Source organism: Benincasa hispida, unplaced genomic scaffold, assembly GCF_009727055.1.
Source record: "Benincasa hispida cultivar B227 unplaced genomic scaffold, ASM972705v1 Contig373, whole genome shotgun sequence".
In the NCBI taxonomy this organism is placed as follows: Eukaryota; Viridiplantae; Streptophyta; class Magnoliopsida; order Cucurbitales; family Cucurbitaceae; genus Benincasa; species Benincasa hispida.
The window spans coordinates 70084-82832 of record NW_024064820.1 but is presented as its reverse complement, the minus strand read 5'-3'; the positions used below and the strand labels follow the sequence as shown (position 1 = coordinate 82832).

The window sequence follows — 12749 nt, the reverse complement described above, 5'->3', positions numbered from 1 at the left end:
TATTCTGCATTCATATTTTAAAAAAAAATGTCATGATATTAAAGAAGATTTACAATTAGTTTTTTAATTTAAAAATAGAAATTTACATATTTAAAGGCGACCCCCCTGGCCCTTACCCCTCATGGGGTTGTCTTCGTATCCCTCCAAATTAGGTTCACCCTGCTGTCATTGTCGTCTACGATGAATACGTCTTCGATCGGTGTCAGCAACATTGAGTTGTCTTATTTGTTGAATAATACTTTCTATGTTGACCAATGTTTGCTGACACATTGAACTCAACTCTGGTAAGTTGTGCTGCACTGAATATTGTTGTACATCTCCGATAAAATTATTTTGTACAATAAAAAAAATAAATATTAAACAATATTCTATCATATATATGGAAATGTTTGATTTTAAATCTCTTACATGCAGTAATAGTAAACGCCGTCAGGTGTGATAAATCGCCTCGTGATTAAATCATACCAGGAAAAGTAGTCATCTGATACAGCTGGTCCATTTGTTAATTCTTCCTGTGCACAACGATCATGTCTTCCATGCCAGTAGGATATATATTCCGCGTGGATTTGACGCCAGTCTTGGTCGTGTTTACCTCTCAAATCAATCTGGTGTAGTGCTGGGAGTGTATAGGACAATGAAGGTATCGTTTGTCGTAGACCGAATTATCTCAACACACGATCTGGATGATGCCACTCTACTATATGGAAGCATATAAGAGGGCTGACGGTCAACCAGATGTCTTCACCATCAAGACAGCAATCAGGTAGTGATGATCAAATATGTTGTGTGTATGGCGTCCAATTAATCTGACAAAAAAAAAAGTATACGTCCAAAATGTTTTAAATATTTAATTATATATACATTTGTTACCTGATTGTGCATCAGTCTATCAAATATTTTTCGGTACACGAGCAACATATTTGCTAACTGTTCAGAGACAGCTAATACACCACTCCATCTAAAATTATAAAAAATACAATTAATTTATATTCTTATATAAAATGATAACGAAATAAATATATAAATGAAATAATACCTGACACTAAGTGGACGATGATATAGGGCCTATAACTGGACTTGTGGTGCTATAATTGGAAATCTATCATAAGCCCATACCTGTAGTAGTATCAATGACCTCGCTATTTCCAACGCTTGTGCATTGGTAGTCCGAGAAAGTTCTCTATACAACCATGCAAGACATGCACCACCCCACGAGTACATACCAGCATGCTTGAAATCAGACAATAGCGAGAGGAACATGAGATGCACTAGAGTATTTGACTTGTCAGCGAACAAAAATCCTCCAATAAGCTTCATAATTTATGCTCGTGCATACTTACATACGCTGATGTCGTCGGCATTGGGAGGTAATTTTGGAAACTGGGATGCCAACTAGGAGATACTCAATCTTGAGACTTTCAGATCATTTGGTAGAATGCCTAAGAGCTTTTCACAAGCATTCTTCCAATCATATTGTAGTGAACCTGTCAATGGTTGCCCGTCCACTCGTAACCCAAATTGTATGGCAACATCCTGCAGCGTGAATGTACATTCCCCACAAGACAGGTGAAATGTGTGCGTTTCTGGTCTCCAACGCTCAACAAGAGTAGTAATGAGGTGTCAATCAAGTTGGATAAATCCGATTTGTGCAACGCCAAGAAAACCTGACTGTTCTACGTAGGGAATAATACGGTGATCAAATTGGATAGTATGTTGTGGAGATGGCTCGCTTCATCGACAACTCAAAACTACTGTAGAAGAACTATTCCATATCGATTGTGAACGATGCGTGTTTTGTTGATATAGTTGTACAGTATTAGAAGGACCGGACTCCATTACCTAAGAAGTTCAAATTACATTACATAATAAAATCCATCACATAAAAGATACATAAAAAGTACATAAAAAGATACAATTACGTGAAAAATAAATTCATTACATAAAAAGTACAATTACATAAAATGAAACTATTACATAAAAAATATAAGTACATAAAAGATACAATTACATGAAAAATACAAGTACACAAAATATACAATTATGTAAAAAATATAAGTATATAAAAGATACACCTAATGACCCGATGACGAAGCACCTAATGTACGTTGTGGACAAGTACGTCTTGTCCTCTCTTGCAAATTGTACATAATGAAATGGATTGGACAGACGTACTTGTCCACAACGTACATTAGGTGCTTCGTCTTCGGGTCATTAGGTATATCTTTTATGTACTTATATTTTTTATGTAATTGTATATTTTGTGTACTTGTATTTTTCATGTAATTGTATCTTTTATATACTTATATTTTTTATGTAATAGTTCATTTTATGTAATTGTAATTTTTATGTACTGAATTTATTTTTCATGTAATTGTATCTTTTTATTTATCTTTTATGTGATGGATTTTATTACGTAATGTAATTTGAACTTCTTAGGTAATGAAGTTTGGTCCTTCTAATCCTATACAACTATATCAACAAAATACGCATCATTCACAATCGATATGGGATAGTTCTTCTATAGTAGTTTTGAGTTGTCGGAGAAGGGAGGCATCTGCACAACATACTATCCTATTTGATCACCGTATTATTCTCTACATAGAACAAACATGTTTTCTTGGGGTTGCACAAATCGGATTTATCCAACTTGATTGGCACCTCATTACTACTCTAGTTGAGCGTTGGAGATCAGAAACGCACACATTTCACCTGCCTTGTGGGAAATGTACAATCATGCTGCAGGATGTTGCCATACAGTTTGGGTTACGAGTGGACGGGCAACTATTGACAGATTCACTACAATATGATTGAAAGAATGTTTGTGAAGAGTTCTTAGGTGTTCTACCAGATGATCTGAAAGGCTCAAGATTGAGTATCCCCTGGTTGGCGTCCCAATTTCCAAAATTACCTTCCTATGCCGACGACATCAGTGTACGTAGGTATGCACGAGCATACATTATGCAGCTTATTGGAGGATTTTTGTTCATTGACAAGTCAAGTACTCTAGTGCATCTCATGTTCCTCCCGCTACTGTCTGATTTCGAGCATGCTGGTACGTATTCGTGGGGTGGTGCATTTCTTGCATGGTTGTATAGAGAACTTTGTCGGGCTACCAACGCATAAGCGTTGGAAATAGCGGGGCCATTGATACTACTACAGGTATGGGCTTATGATAGATTTCCAATTATAGCACCACAAGTCTAGTTACAGATCACCGTCCACTTAATGTTAGATATTATTTCATTTATATATTTATTTCGTTATAATTTTATGTAAGAATATAAATTAATTGTATTTTTTTATAATTTTAGATGGAGTGGTATATTAGCTGTCTCTGAACAGTCAACAGATATGTTGCTCGTGTACCGAAAAATATTTGACAAACTGATGCACAATCAGGTAACAAATGTATATATAAATAAATATTTAAAACATTTTGGATGTATACTTATCTTCTTTTTTTTGTCAGATTAATTGAACGTCATACACACAACAAATTTGGTCATCACTACCTGATTACTGTCTTGATGGTGAAGACATCTGGTTGACCGTTAGCTCTCTTATATGCTTCCATATAGTAGAGTGACATCATCCAGATCGTGTGTTGAGGTAGTTCGGTCTGCGACAAACAATACTTTCATTGTCCTATACACTCCCAGCACTACACCAGATTGATTTGAGAGGTAAGCATGACCAAGACTGGCGTCGAATCCACGCAGAATATATATTCTACTGGCATGGACGACATGATCGTTGTGCACAGAAAGAATTAACAAATGGACCAGCTGTATCAGATGACTACTTTTCCTGGTATGATTTAATCACGAGGCGATTTATCACACCTGACGACGCTTACTATTACTGTATGGTGAGAGATTTAAAATCAAACATTTTCCATATATATGATATGAATATTATTTAATATTTATTTTTTTCATTGTACAAAATAATTTTATCGGAGATGTACAAGAATATTTAGTGCAGCACAACTTACTAGAGTTGGGTTCAATGTGTCAGCAAATATTGTCAACATAGAAAGTATTATTCAACAAACAAGACGACTCAATGTTGCTGACACCAATCGAAGATGTATTCGTTGTAGACGACAACGACAGTAGGGTGAACCTAATTTAGAGGGACACGAAGACAACCCCCCATGAGGGGTAAGGGCCAGGGGGGTTGTCTTTAAATTTCATGTAAACTTCTATTTTCAAATTAAAAAATTAATTATAAATATTCTTTAATATCATGAGTGCAAAATAATTATGTTTTCATTGTAGATTAAATATATAATTAAGTTTAATAATGAAGGAATTTGTGGACCCGGTCCTAAAGTCTTAATATTGTTGTACATCTTTAATTAAAAAAAAATTAGTCAATCTATTTTTTAAAAAAGAAAAAAGAAAAAAAAATCGTGAATCGGGTCCACGATTATGGCAATCGTGGACTCGGTCCACGAGTCTCCATGCGATTGGTCCACCAAGTCAGCTGACGTGGTGTTGACTGGATTAAACGTTAATCGTGTATCCCGTACACGATTTTGCCAAATGGTAATTATGTACCCCATATACGATTTCACTACTTTACTTTTGTCAATACTTTCCACTCCCACCTATTTTTAAAAATACTTTCCCATATATCCCATTTTTGTCAATAATTTGAAAAAACACTATATTTTTTTAACTTCATCCCATCTAAAACGGTTGAAATAGCCAATGCTGGGACTCGGTGAGAAAAAGTGCTATGTAGATTCTTCCAGTCTGATTAGCAAAGAGAGAGAGGAAATCTTGATAGAAAGCTTTCAGATATAAATATTTAATCTTCAGAAGTGGTGGAAGGAATCGAATATCTGTTTCGAGGAAAAAAAAAATACACGTGGCTTTAGTTTAAGTGATACAGTTTATTGATAAAGATAGAAAAACAACTTCATTTTTCCTTGAAACTTGATCCTACTAGACTGCAGTTAACGCTAGGAGTACCAAATTTGGTTCTCTAACTAAGCTAATTTGGAGGTGGAAGTTTCCTAAAAAGGGTGATGTTTAGTTCGTCATCTATGGCTTACAAAAGCTTGAACACTCAAGATTGGGTATAGATGAGAAATCCCTTCCTTCTTGTTTCATAAAATCTTTCAATGTGTAGAAATGAAGAGACTTTAAATCCTGTCATTTTATGACTGAGGGATGCATTCTCATTTGTTCCCTTCTTTTTTTTTTTTTTTTTTTTTTAGATTTTTTTTTTTTTTTTTTTTTGTCTTTTTTTGTCTTCTTTTTCTTTTTTGTTTTGTTTTTTTTTTTAGAAAAAAAGATCTTAATAGGGGCTTAGGCACTTAGCCTTGAATTTAAGCGCCTCATGGGGGGGTTTTGGTAATTACAGAAGTCAGCAGCTTTATGATGACTTAGACTGGAGGAAGTTCTTACCTCTTAGGCAGAAAGTTTCTTCGTTTCTTTCCATCCAAATGCACAACGAAGCGTCTGATTAGCCAAAGTATTTTAGCCTTCTAGGAATAATGGAAAATCAAGAGAGTGCATAGTTAACTTTCTTTCTTCTTCTTCTTTTTTTTTTTTTTTTTTGGAGAAAAAGGAAAAGACTTTTCGTTGATGAAGTGAATTGATAACTGACCTATACTTATCAAGACTTTTTATTGATAAGAGAGTGCATAGTTTATGTTAAAGGCAATTCATCTTGTGGAAGAAAATAAGAGGTTCCTAAAGTATGATGTTGAGACCTTTCTGCTCTTTTACAGAGGATGCATCTGTTTGGCTAAGGAGCCATCCTTCGGTTTCTTCTTTGAAGCTTGTATTGGGTGTTTTATTTTTATATCTGTTTTTTGTGCTTATTTTGAGCCATCCTTCGGTTTCTTCTTTGAAGCTTGTATTGGGTGTTTTATTTTTATATCTGTTTTTTGTGCTTATTTTATGTTAGCAGGAAATTGTGCATTAAACAATTCTCCTATACTTCTTTTATTGATTTTTTGTATCATTGATAGCTAAGCTCTCTTCTATCCCTAAAACTACTACAAAAATCTATTGTATGAATATGCAGTTCTATTTTCTAATAAACTGGTGAACCTATGCAAACATCTAAAGTTGAATGAAGGGGGGATGCCTATGATTATTTCAATATAATAGTGAATATCTTAGCTCCTATTTCTAAATTTCATTGAGATAGTCATTGAAGAATGACCATTTTAATTGTCTAGAGGAAGTCGATGGACGGGAGCGTACATCATGGAATTTCAAGATTTGGTTGATTTCTCAACCCCTAAAGAAGGAAACCAATCAGATGAAGCACGGTATTCTTTCTTGCAAGGTGGATATGTTGAAGATTGGAATTCCCAAGGTAATGACCCTTCAAGTTGTACTCTGTTTTCATGCTTCAAGAGCCTTTTCTTTTTCAATAAACAATCATACGGAATTGATAATTACCTTTTTTTTCCCTCCCCCAAATTACTTTCATGTCAGTTCTTAAAAATTGATTAAGAAACTAATATAGGTGGTTGAGGTCAACAGTTTTACAGTCTCTTGCTTATACAACTGGAAGGTGTTTTAGGATTTTTTATATGTATTTTGTAAATGTTAAGACTGGAGAACATTGATGCTTTCTAAATTATCAAAAGAAAAAATATTACATTCTGGTAAAATAGACTGGAAATCCAGAAGCCATCTTTAAAAACTCCATTATTTTTACTGAAAATACAGAATTACTGGTTACATGGCTTTTAGTTGCAATGTGAATGACTTCACTGTCTTAACTTGGAGCCTCACATCATACCGTCGAATTGCTTTCTCAAACAGTTTATTTATTTTTCCATGCAGAAAATACCGAGGAAGAAAATGGAGCTCGTGCTCTAGTAAGTGCAACAGAAAAGTCCCTCCAGTTGCGCGATAATCGGAACTCGCTTATTGAAGGAACTGCCAGATCTGGAGCAGAATTTTTTGCAGCTCGTTCCTTTCAAGGGTTAGATATTAACAATGGCAGTTCTGAGCCAGAGCCATATGTGATAGGGAGGAGTGGCAAGGCGTCGGGGTACCAAGATGAGAAAAACAGGTAAGAAGAAAACTGTTGAAGATGGAAAGTGAATTGAAGCAAGTTTGTAGGTCAGGCAGTTGCTTGGGAAAAAGAGGTTGCTTGTCCAATTCTACAAAGAGATTTTGTTAAACTAGGTTTGTCTGGAAGAGTGTTTTGAAGGTGGTCTGATATAGTTTTTAAAAAACTGTGAAATATGAATGATAGACGTTAATATTATTATGCACAATGAAAGTATTATTTAGAAGGTAGTATAGTTTTATTTATTTCATAGGACAAGTGATTCATGCAATCATAATGTATAATAATAAATTTTTGGTTTAAATTCTATGATTGGTCTTTAGAACTTTTTGTGTTAAATTAAAGAGGAAAAAACCCGAGAGGGTCAAAAGGAGTAAAACTCCACTGACATAATGTTTATACTATCAACTTCGATTCTCTTTGGATTACATATTGCCAAAAAAAAAAAATAATAATAATAAAAAAAATGAGATGGAGAATGTGTATTTGTATAGAGAAACACGTTATTTAGTTATAAGGGCATTCATATTGACATGAATAATGGTGCTTTTTAATGGGCTGTGCAATATACACATCGGTTGATCATAATGAACCGTTTGGATTAAAGTTTTGTAGATGTCTGAAAATAGGATATTTGGAAATCGGATATTTGAGAATGAAAGATGATAGTGTTTGGTTATGTATGAGAATGAGAATAGGATGTCTGTAATGTATTATACTTTTTTTTTTATGAAATTATAAAGTATAAAATTAATAAAAATTAATTTTAGTAATTAATTTTCGTTTGTTAATTTATTTTATTATATTAAGTTATTAAATCAATTTTAAGCCATTAAAATTTAACTAAATTTACCTACTTACTCTCCAATTTAATATATTTATTATCAATTAAATTTTTTATTGCACATTTATATTATCAATTTTATTTTAAAAAAATATTAGTAATTAACTTAAATATCTATTTTCTTTTTTTTTTGTAGTTTTGTTAATCGAATAGTTAGTTAACTAATGTCAATTATAAACTTTATATATATAAAAGAAATTCGATATAAACTAATTGATTTTAAGTCATTGAATAATGTTTCTAATTTTAAAAAAATAACCATGATTATAAATTAAAACTAGAAGGACAAATGTACAAGATTGTTTAATTGAAAAAAAAAATAACTTATTTTATTATTAGTTAATTAATTGATATTCTTTAAAGATTAATTAATAATTTTAATAAATATTTATGATGTTAATATATATTACCAATAAAAAGGAATTTAAGCAATTATGATTATGGTTATTCATATATTTTTAAAAAAATTATGGTTTTTTATATTAAATCATAATAATAGAATAAATTATTATATTAGCATTATTATTAATAAAATTAATTATATATGTCAATTATAAATTTAATNAATTATAAATTTAATTTAAACATATTTATAAAAATTAAATAAACTAACCAATATCAACAAAGAAGAAAAACAAATAAAATGAAAAGTAAAAAGTAAGAGAGAGAAAAGTTATTGGAAATGGAGAAAATCCATCTATTTGGGTGGTTATAAAAAACCTTCAGGTGCCGTTTGGATTAAGGTTTTCTCAATGCTCATGAATTAAGGATGTTTGGGAATTATATGTCTGTGAATTAAGGATGACTATGTTTGGTTGTGCATGGAAAAACAATGTCTGGGAATAGTATGTGGGAATTAAACAAGAAATATGTTACAAAATAATTTAGTAATAGCCCAAATGCGATCATATTACATTTCATATTAATTTTACATTTCTTATAGATGAATTGCTAAATCCAAACGGCCCCTGGGCATTGACTATGTTATTTTGTAAACATAGTCATCGTTTACAAAATACTATACGATCGCTTAAATTATGTATATGATCGCTGAGCTCCGCTACACGTTCGTTTACAAAATACTATACGATTGTTTAAATTATCTACACGATCGCTGAGTAACACAATGCTATACGATCACCTACCCAGTGCTATACGATCGCCTAACCAGTGCTAGAGGATCGCTAGCAAATGCTACACGATCGCTGAGCTTGACTACACGATCGCTTAGCTCTACTACACGATCGCTGAGTAACAAAATACTATACGATAGCTTACCCAGTGATATACGATCACCTACCCAATGTTAGACGATCGCCTACCAAATGCTACACGATCGCTGAGTAACAAAATGCTAGACGATCGCCTACAAAATGCTATACGATCGCTTACCAAATGCTACATGATCGCTAAGCTCGGCTACACGATCGTTTAGCTCTGCTATATGATCACCGAGTAACACTAAACGATCGCCCACGAAGACCTTGTGATCGCTTACCCGGCTACACGATCACTTAGCTCTGCTACCAAATGCTATATAACCAATATCAAAGTACTAAACGTAGACAAAATAAGCATTTATATTATGTCAATATTCGTAGTTACAAACAAGACTACAGTGTAACATTCATTCAAAATGAAGATACTTAGCAAGCACTAACATGCTAGCTCAAAATAAGGAGTACACATCATTTGATAAGGGCACCAAAATATACACATAATTGTCCATGTATAACATGTTATAAAGTCTCCTATTACATAGAAGATACTATGATATTCCCACAGTTTAAGAATGAATGTCTTCTTGCAAAACCTCCATTATGAATTCATATCTTTCATCATGTGGAAGATTAAAGAAATAATCAATCTGAGATTGGTCTTTAGTGATAATCTTACCCACTCTCACCCTTTGTCGAACACTTAATCCATCTACCTTTTTAATTTCACTAACTAATGAGTTTCGACGTTTTTCTCTTGTAGATTCTCGTTCAGCTACCTGTCGATAAAACATAGCAATTTCTTGAATGTTATCATTAGCACTTGAAAGATGACTGCTCATAACATTCTTAAGACCATTCACTGCCGTCACCAATGGGTTCATACTTCTTGCTCTTTTCTTAGTAGACCTATTTTATGTATGTGCACTAGATTGTATATTTGTTGTCGCTTCACTCATTGAAGTAGGTCCATCCACTTCTTCCCCTCCAACTATTGGTGGATCAGGCACATAAAAACCATCCATTTCTCTCTAAAAATCATTGTTGTCCATTTCTCGCTCTACTGCTTCAAACATGTCAGTTGGACCTTCTACACCAAGTCCATTGGCTCTATCTTTTTAAAAAATAATGGCTAACTGTTCGTAGAATGGAAAAGACTTGTTTCTCAGTCCTTTTGCATTTGGATGACTCTATGAAAACAAATATAAATCAACTTTTAATACATTTCAACAATAACATGATAACAATACATTAGCAATAAAAAAATCTACATTTACCTTTACCCATTCATCAAATATATCTTTTTCTACTTCTATACACTTTTCTTTATCATTCCATCTGAAGCCACTACAATTTGGGCCTATCAGCTATTGTGTTATACTGCTTCTTCAACAGTTTAACTCTAGACTCTATGTGTGGTTGAGCCTTAACTTCACAATTAGGAATTCTTTCAGCCATCCATTTCTTTATTTGATTGAGAAATCTTGGTTTGAAAGTACCATTATCAACCTTCCATGTGCCAATGTTAGATAACTCCAATAAGCATTCTACTAATTTCTCATCTTCTATCTTACTCCACATATGTTTCAACCTACTCAAACCAACTGTAGATTGTTTGTTGACATCCATATCTATGATTCACATCACATATTATACTATTAAAACTCAAAACTTCACATATAACATAGTATGAAAATCAAAACATACATCACATATCATAATTATAAAATAAGTAGCAATATAGTAGTTCATAATGTTTCATAAAAGCTTATAACAAGGTGCATGTTTACATGATAATAATACATCCTAGTATTAATATCTAATGCCCCTCCACTCCTCAAACATCTCAATTGTTAAGTTATCTCTCCAATTTGTCCATTCATTAGAACTCTCAACATGTGTTATTCGATCACTATCCATGTCAAAAGTATTTGAATGAGTGTCTTCAACTTCATCTTTTTCTAATGGATCTACATGCATTTCTCTTCTTATAAGATTATGAATGAGACAATAAGTTTTAATAATGCGACATTGAACTTTTACTGGATAGTAAGATTTCCCTCGAAGAATAGCCCATCGACCTTTTAATAGCCCAAATGCTCGTTCTATTATATTTCTTGCAGATGAATGCTTCATATTAAAAAAAATCAACTGGAGTTCTTGGTTGGTATCCTTGCATCCAATCATTTAAATGATATCGTTGTCCTTTGTAAGGAGCCAAAAATCCTTCACCGTTTGTATAGTTAGCATCACATAGATAATAACAACCTAAATAGACCAACTGAATACTTGAGAATGTATGTACAAAGTGTTTCTAATCCAAACTACATACCAATCCTAATATCAAACATGTTACCTTTTGGAATCTTTAATCCATTCCTCCTAGATATAGCATCTCGTAAAACTCTTGAGTAAGAAGCTGAACCTTCCCATCCAGGTAAAACATAGATAAATTGCATGTCTTGGGAGCAAACTCCTAAGAAATTAGTAGCAATTTCATTCTTCCTGGTTCGATACCTAGGTCTATTGAGAATACCCACATTGACTTTAATATAGGTTCCATCTAGTGCACCTAGACAATTCTACATACAAAGAAGATTCTAATTAATTAAACCACCTACTAATAGGTTCCATCTAGGTTCCATCTAGCAAAACTATAAAACAAAAATTACCTTAAACTACTTCCGTTTTTCATCCAAGCAGTTGGCAGGAACAGGCTCAAGATGTTTAGGTAATAACTCATGTAGTTGTATCACAGAGATCAGAACTATATTAAAATGTCTACTAATTGTTTCTCCTGAACGTGCAAAATGTCGACGTATAACTCTATTTTTAACGTCATGTGCAAGGATATGTATTGCAACCATCTCCTCAACATCTACATGTGTCGTGCCTTTTAATTTGCCAGTTGTTTTAAGCATATGACATAATATAGAAAACATCTCCTATCCATTCGTGTCGTCTCAAAACATGCTAAATCACTCTCATGTATTAGATGAAAAAAGTTTAATTGTCTAATTCGATGCCTATAGAAAGAACTTCCACTTATAATTCTGTCACGTGTTGTCCTTTATACAATAGTATTACTACCAATAGAAAAGATGTTTTCATTGCTTGTTTTATTATCTCTAAATATGACAACAAGACAATAAGAATTTGTTGTTCAGTAGCTGATTGTATGTAATTCATATCTGCATGATAAACGAAATGTTATATCCCATCATTAGTTAATTATAATAAACAATTCTTAGAAATAAATCACAATGTAGCAAATCAACTCATTTAATACATCAAAAGAGAACAAAAAAACGTGCAGAATGAATAGCAAATCAACATAAATGTTGGATTACTGTCGAAAAATAAATCACAATGAAATGTTGGATTAAGTGTGCAGAATGAATATCAAATCATCAAATAAATCACAATGAATAGAAATTCTCTCTATAAAAATTTATTGGGAAAAGTAGATGTGTTGACATCCATATCTATAAAAATTTATCCATCCATCTATTTCGTCTTAATCAATTCTCTCTACATATCGTATAGCAAATTTCCTCTATCGTCTATATCCTATCGTGTACTCTCCATCGTGTACACTTCCAACCCGATCGTCTACATCCTATCGTGTACTTTCTATCGCC

General features: G+C 32.9%; 1 protein-coding gene across 2 annotated transcripts in view; it reads left to right on the top strand.

Annotated features, from left to right (window-relative positions):
* LOC120069380 (2-(3-amino-3-carboxypropyl)histidine synthase subunit 2) overlaps nucleotides 1-7372 on the top strand; it is a 38250-nt gene extending 30878 nt beyond the window's left edge. For both annotated transcript variants that reach the window (XM_039021126.1, XM_039021125.1), the window contains exons 9-10: nucleotides 6200-6339; nucleotides 6816-7372. In XM_039021126.1, coding sequence (XP_038877054.1) covers nucleotides 6200-6339; nucleotides 6816-7051 — 376 coding nt within the window. In that variant the 3' untranslated portion in view covers nucleotides 7052-7372. The remainder of the gene's footprint in view (nucleotides 1-6199; nucleotides 6340-6815) is intronic.
* The last annotated feature ends 5377 nt before the right edge of the window (nucleotides 7373-12749 follow it).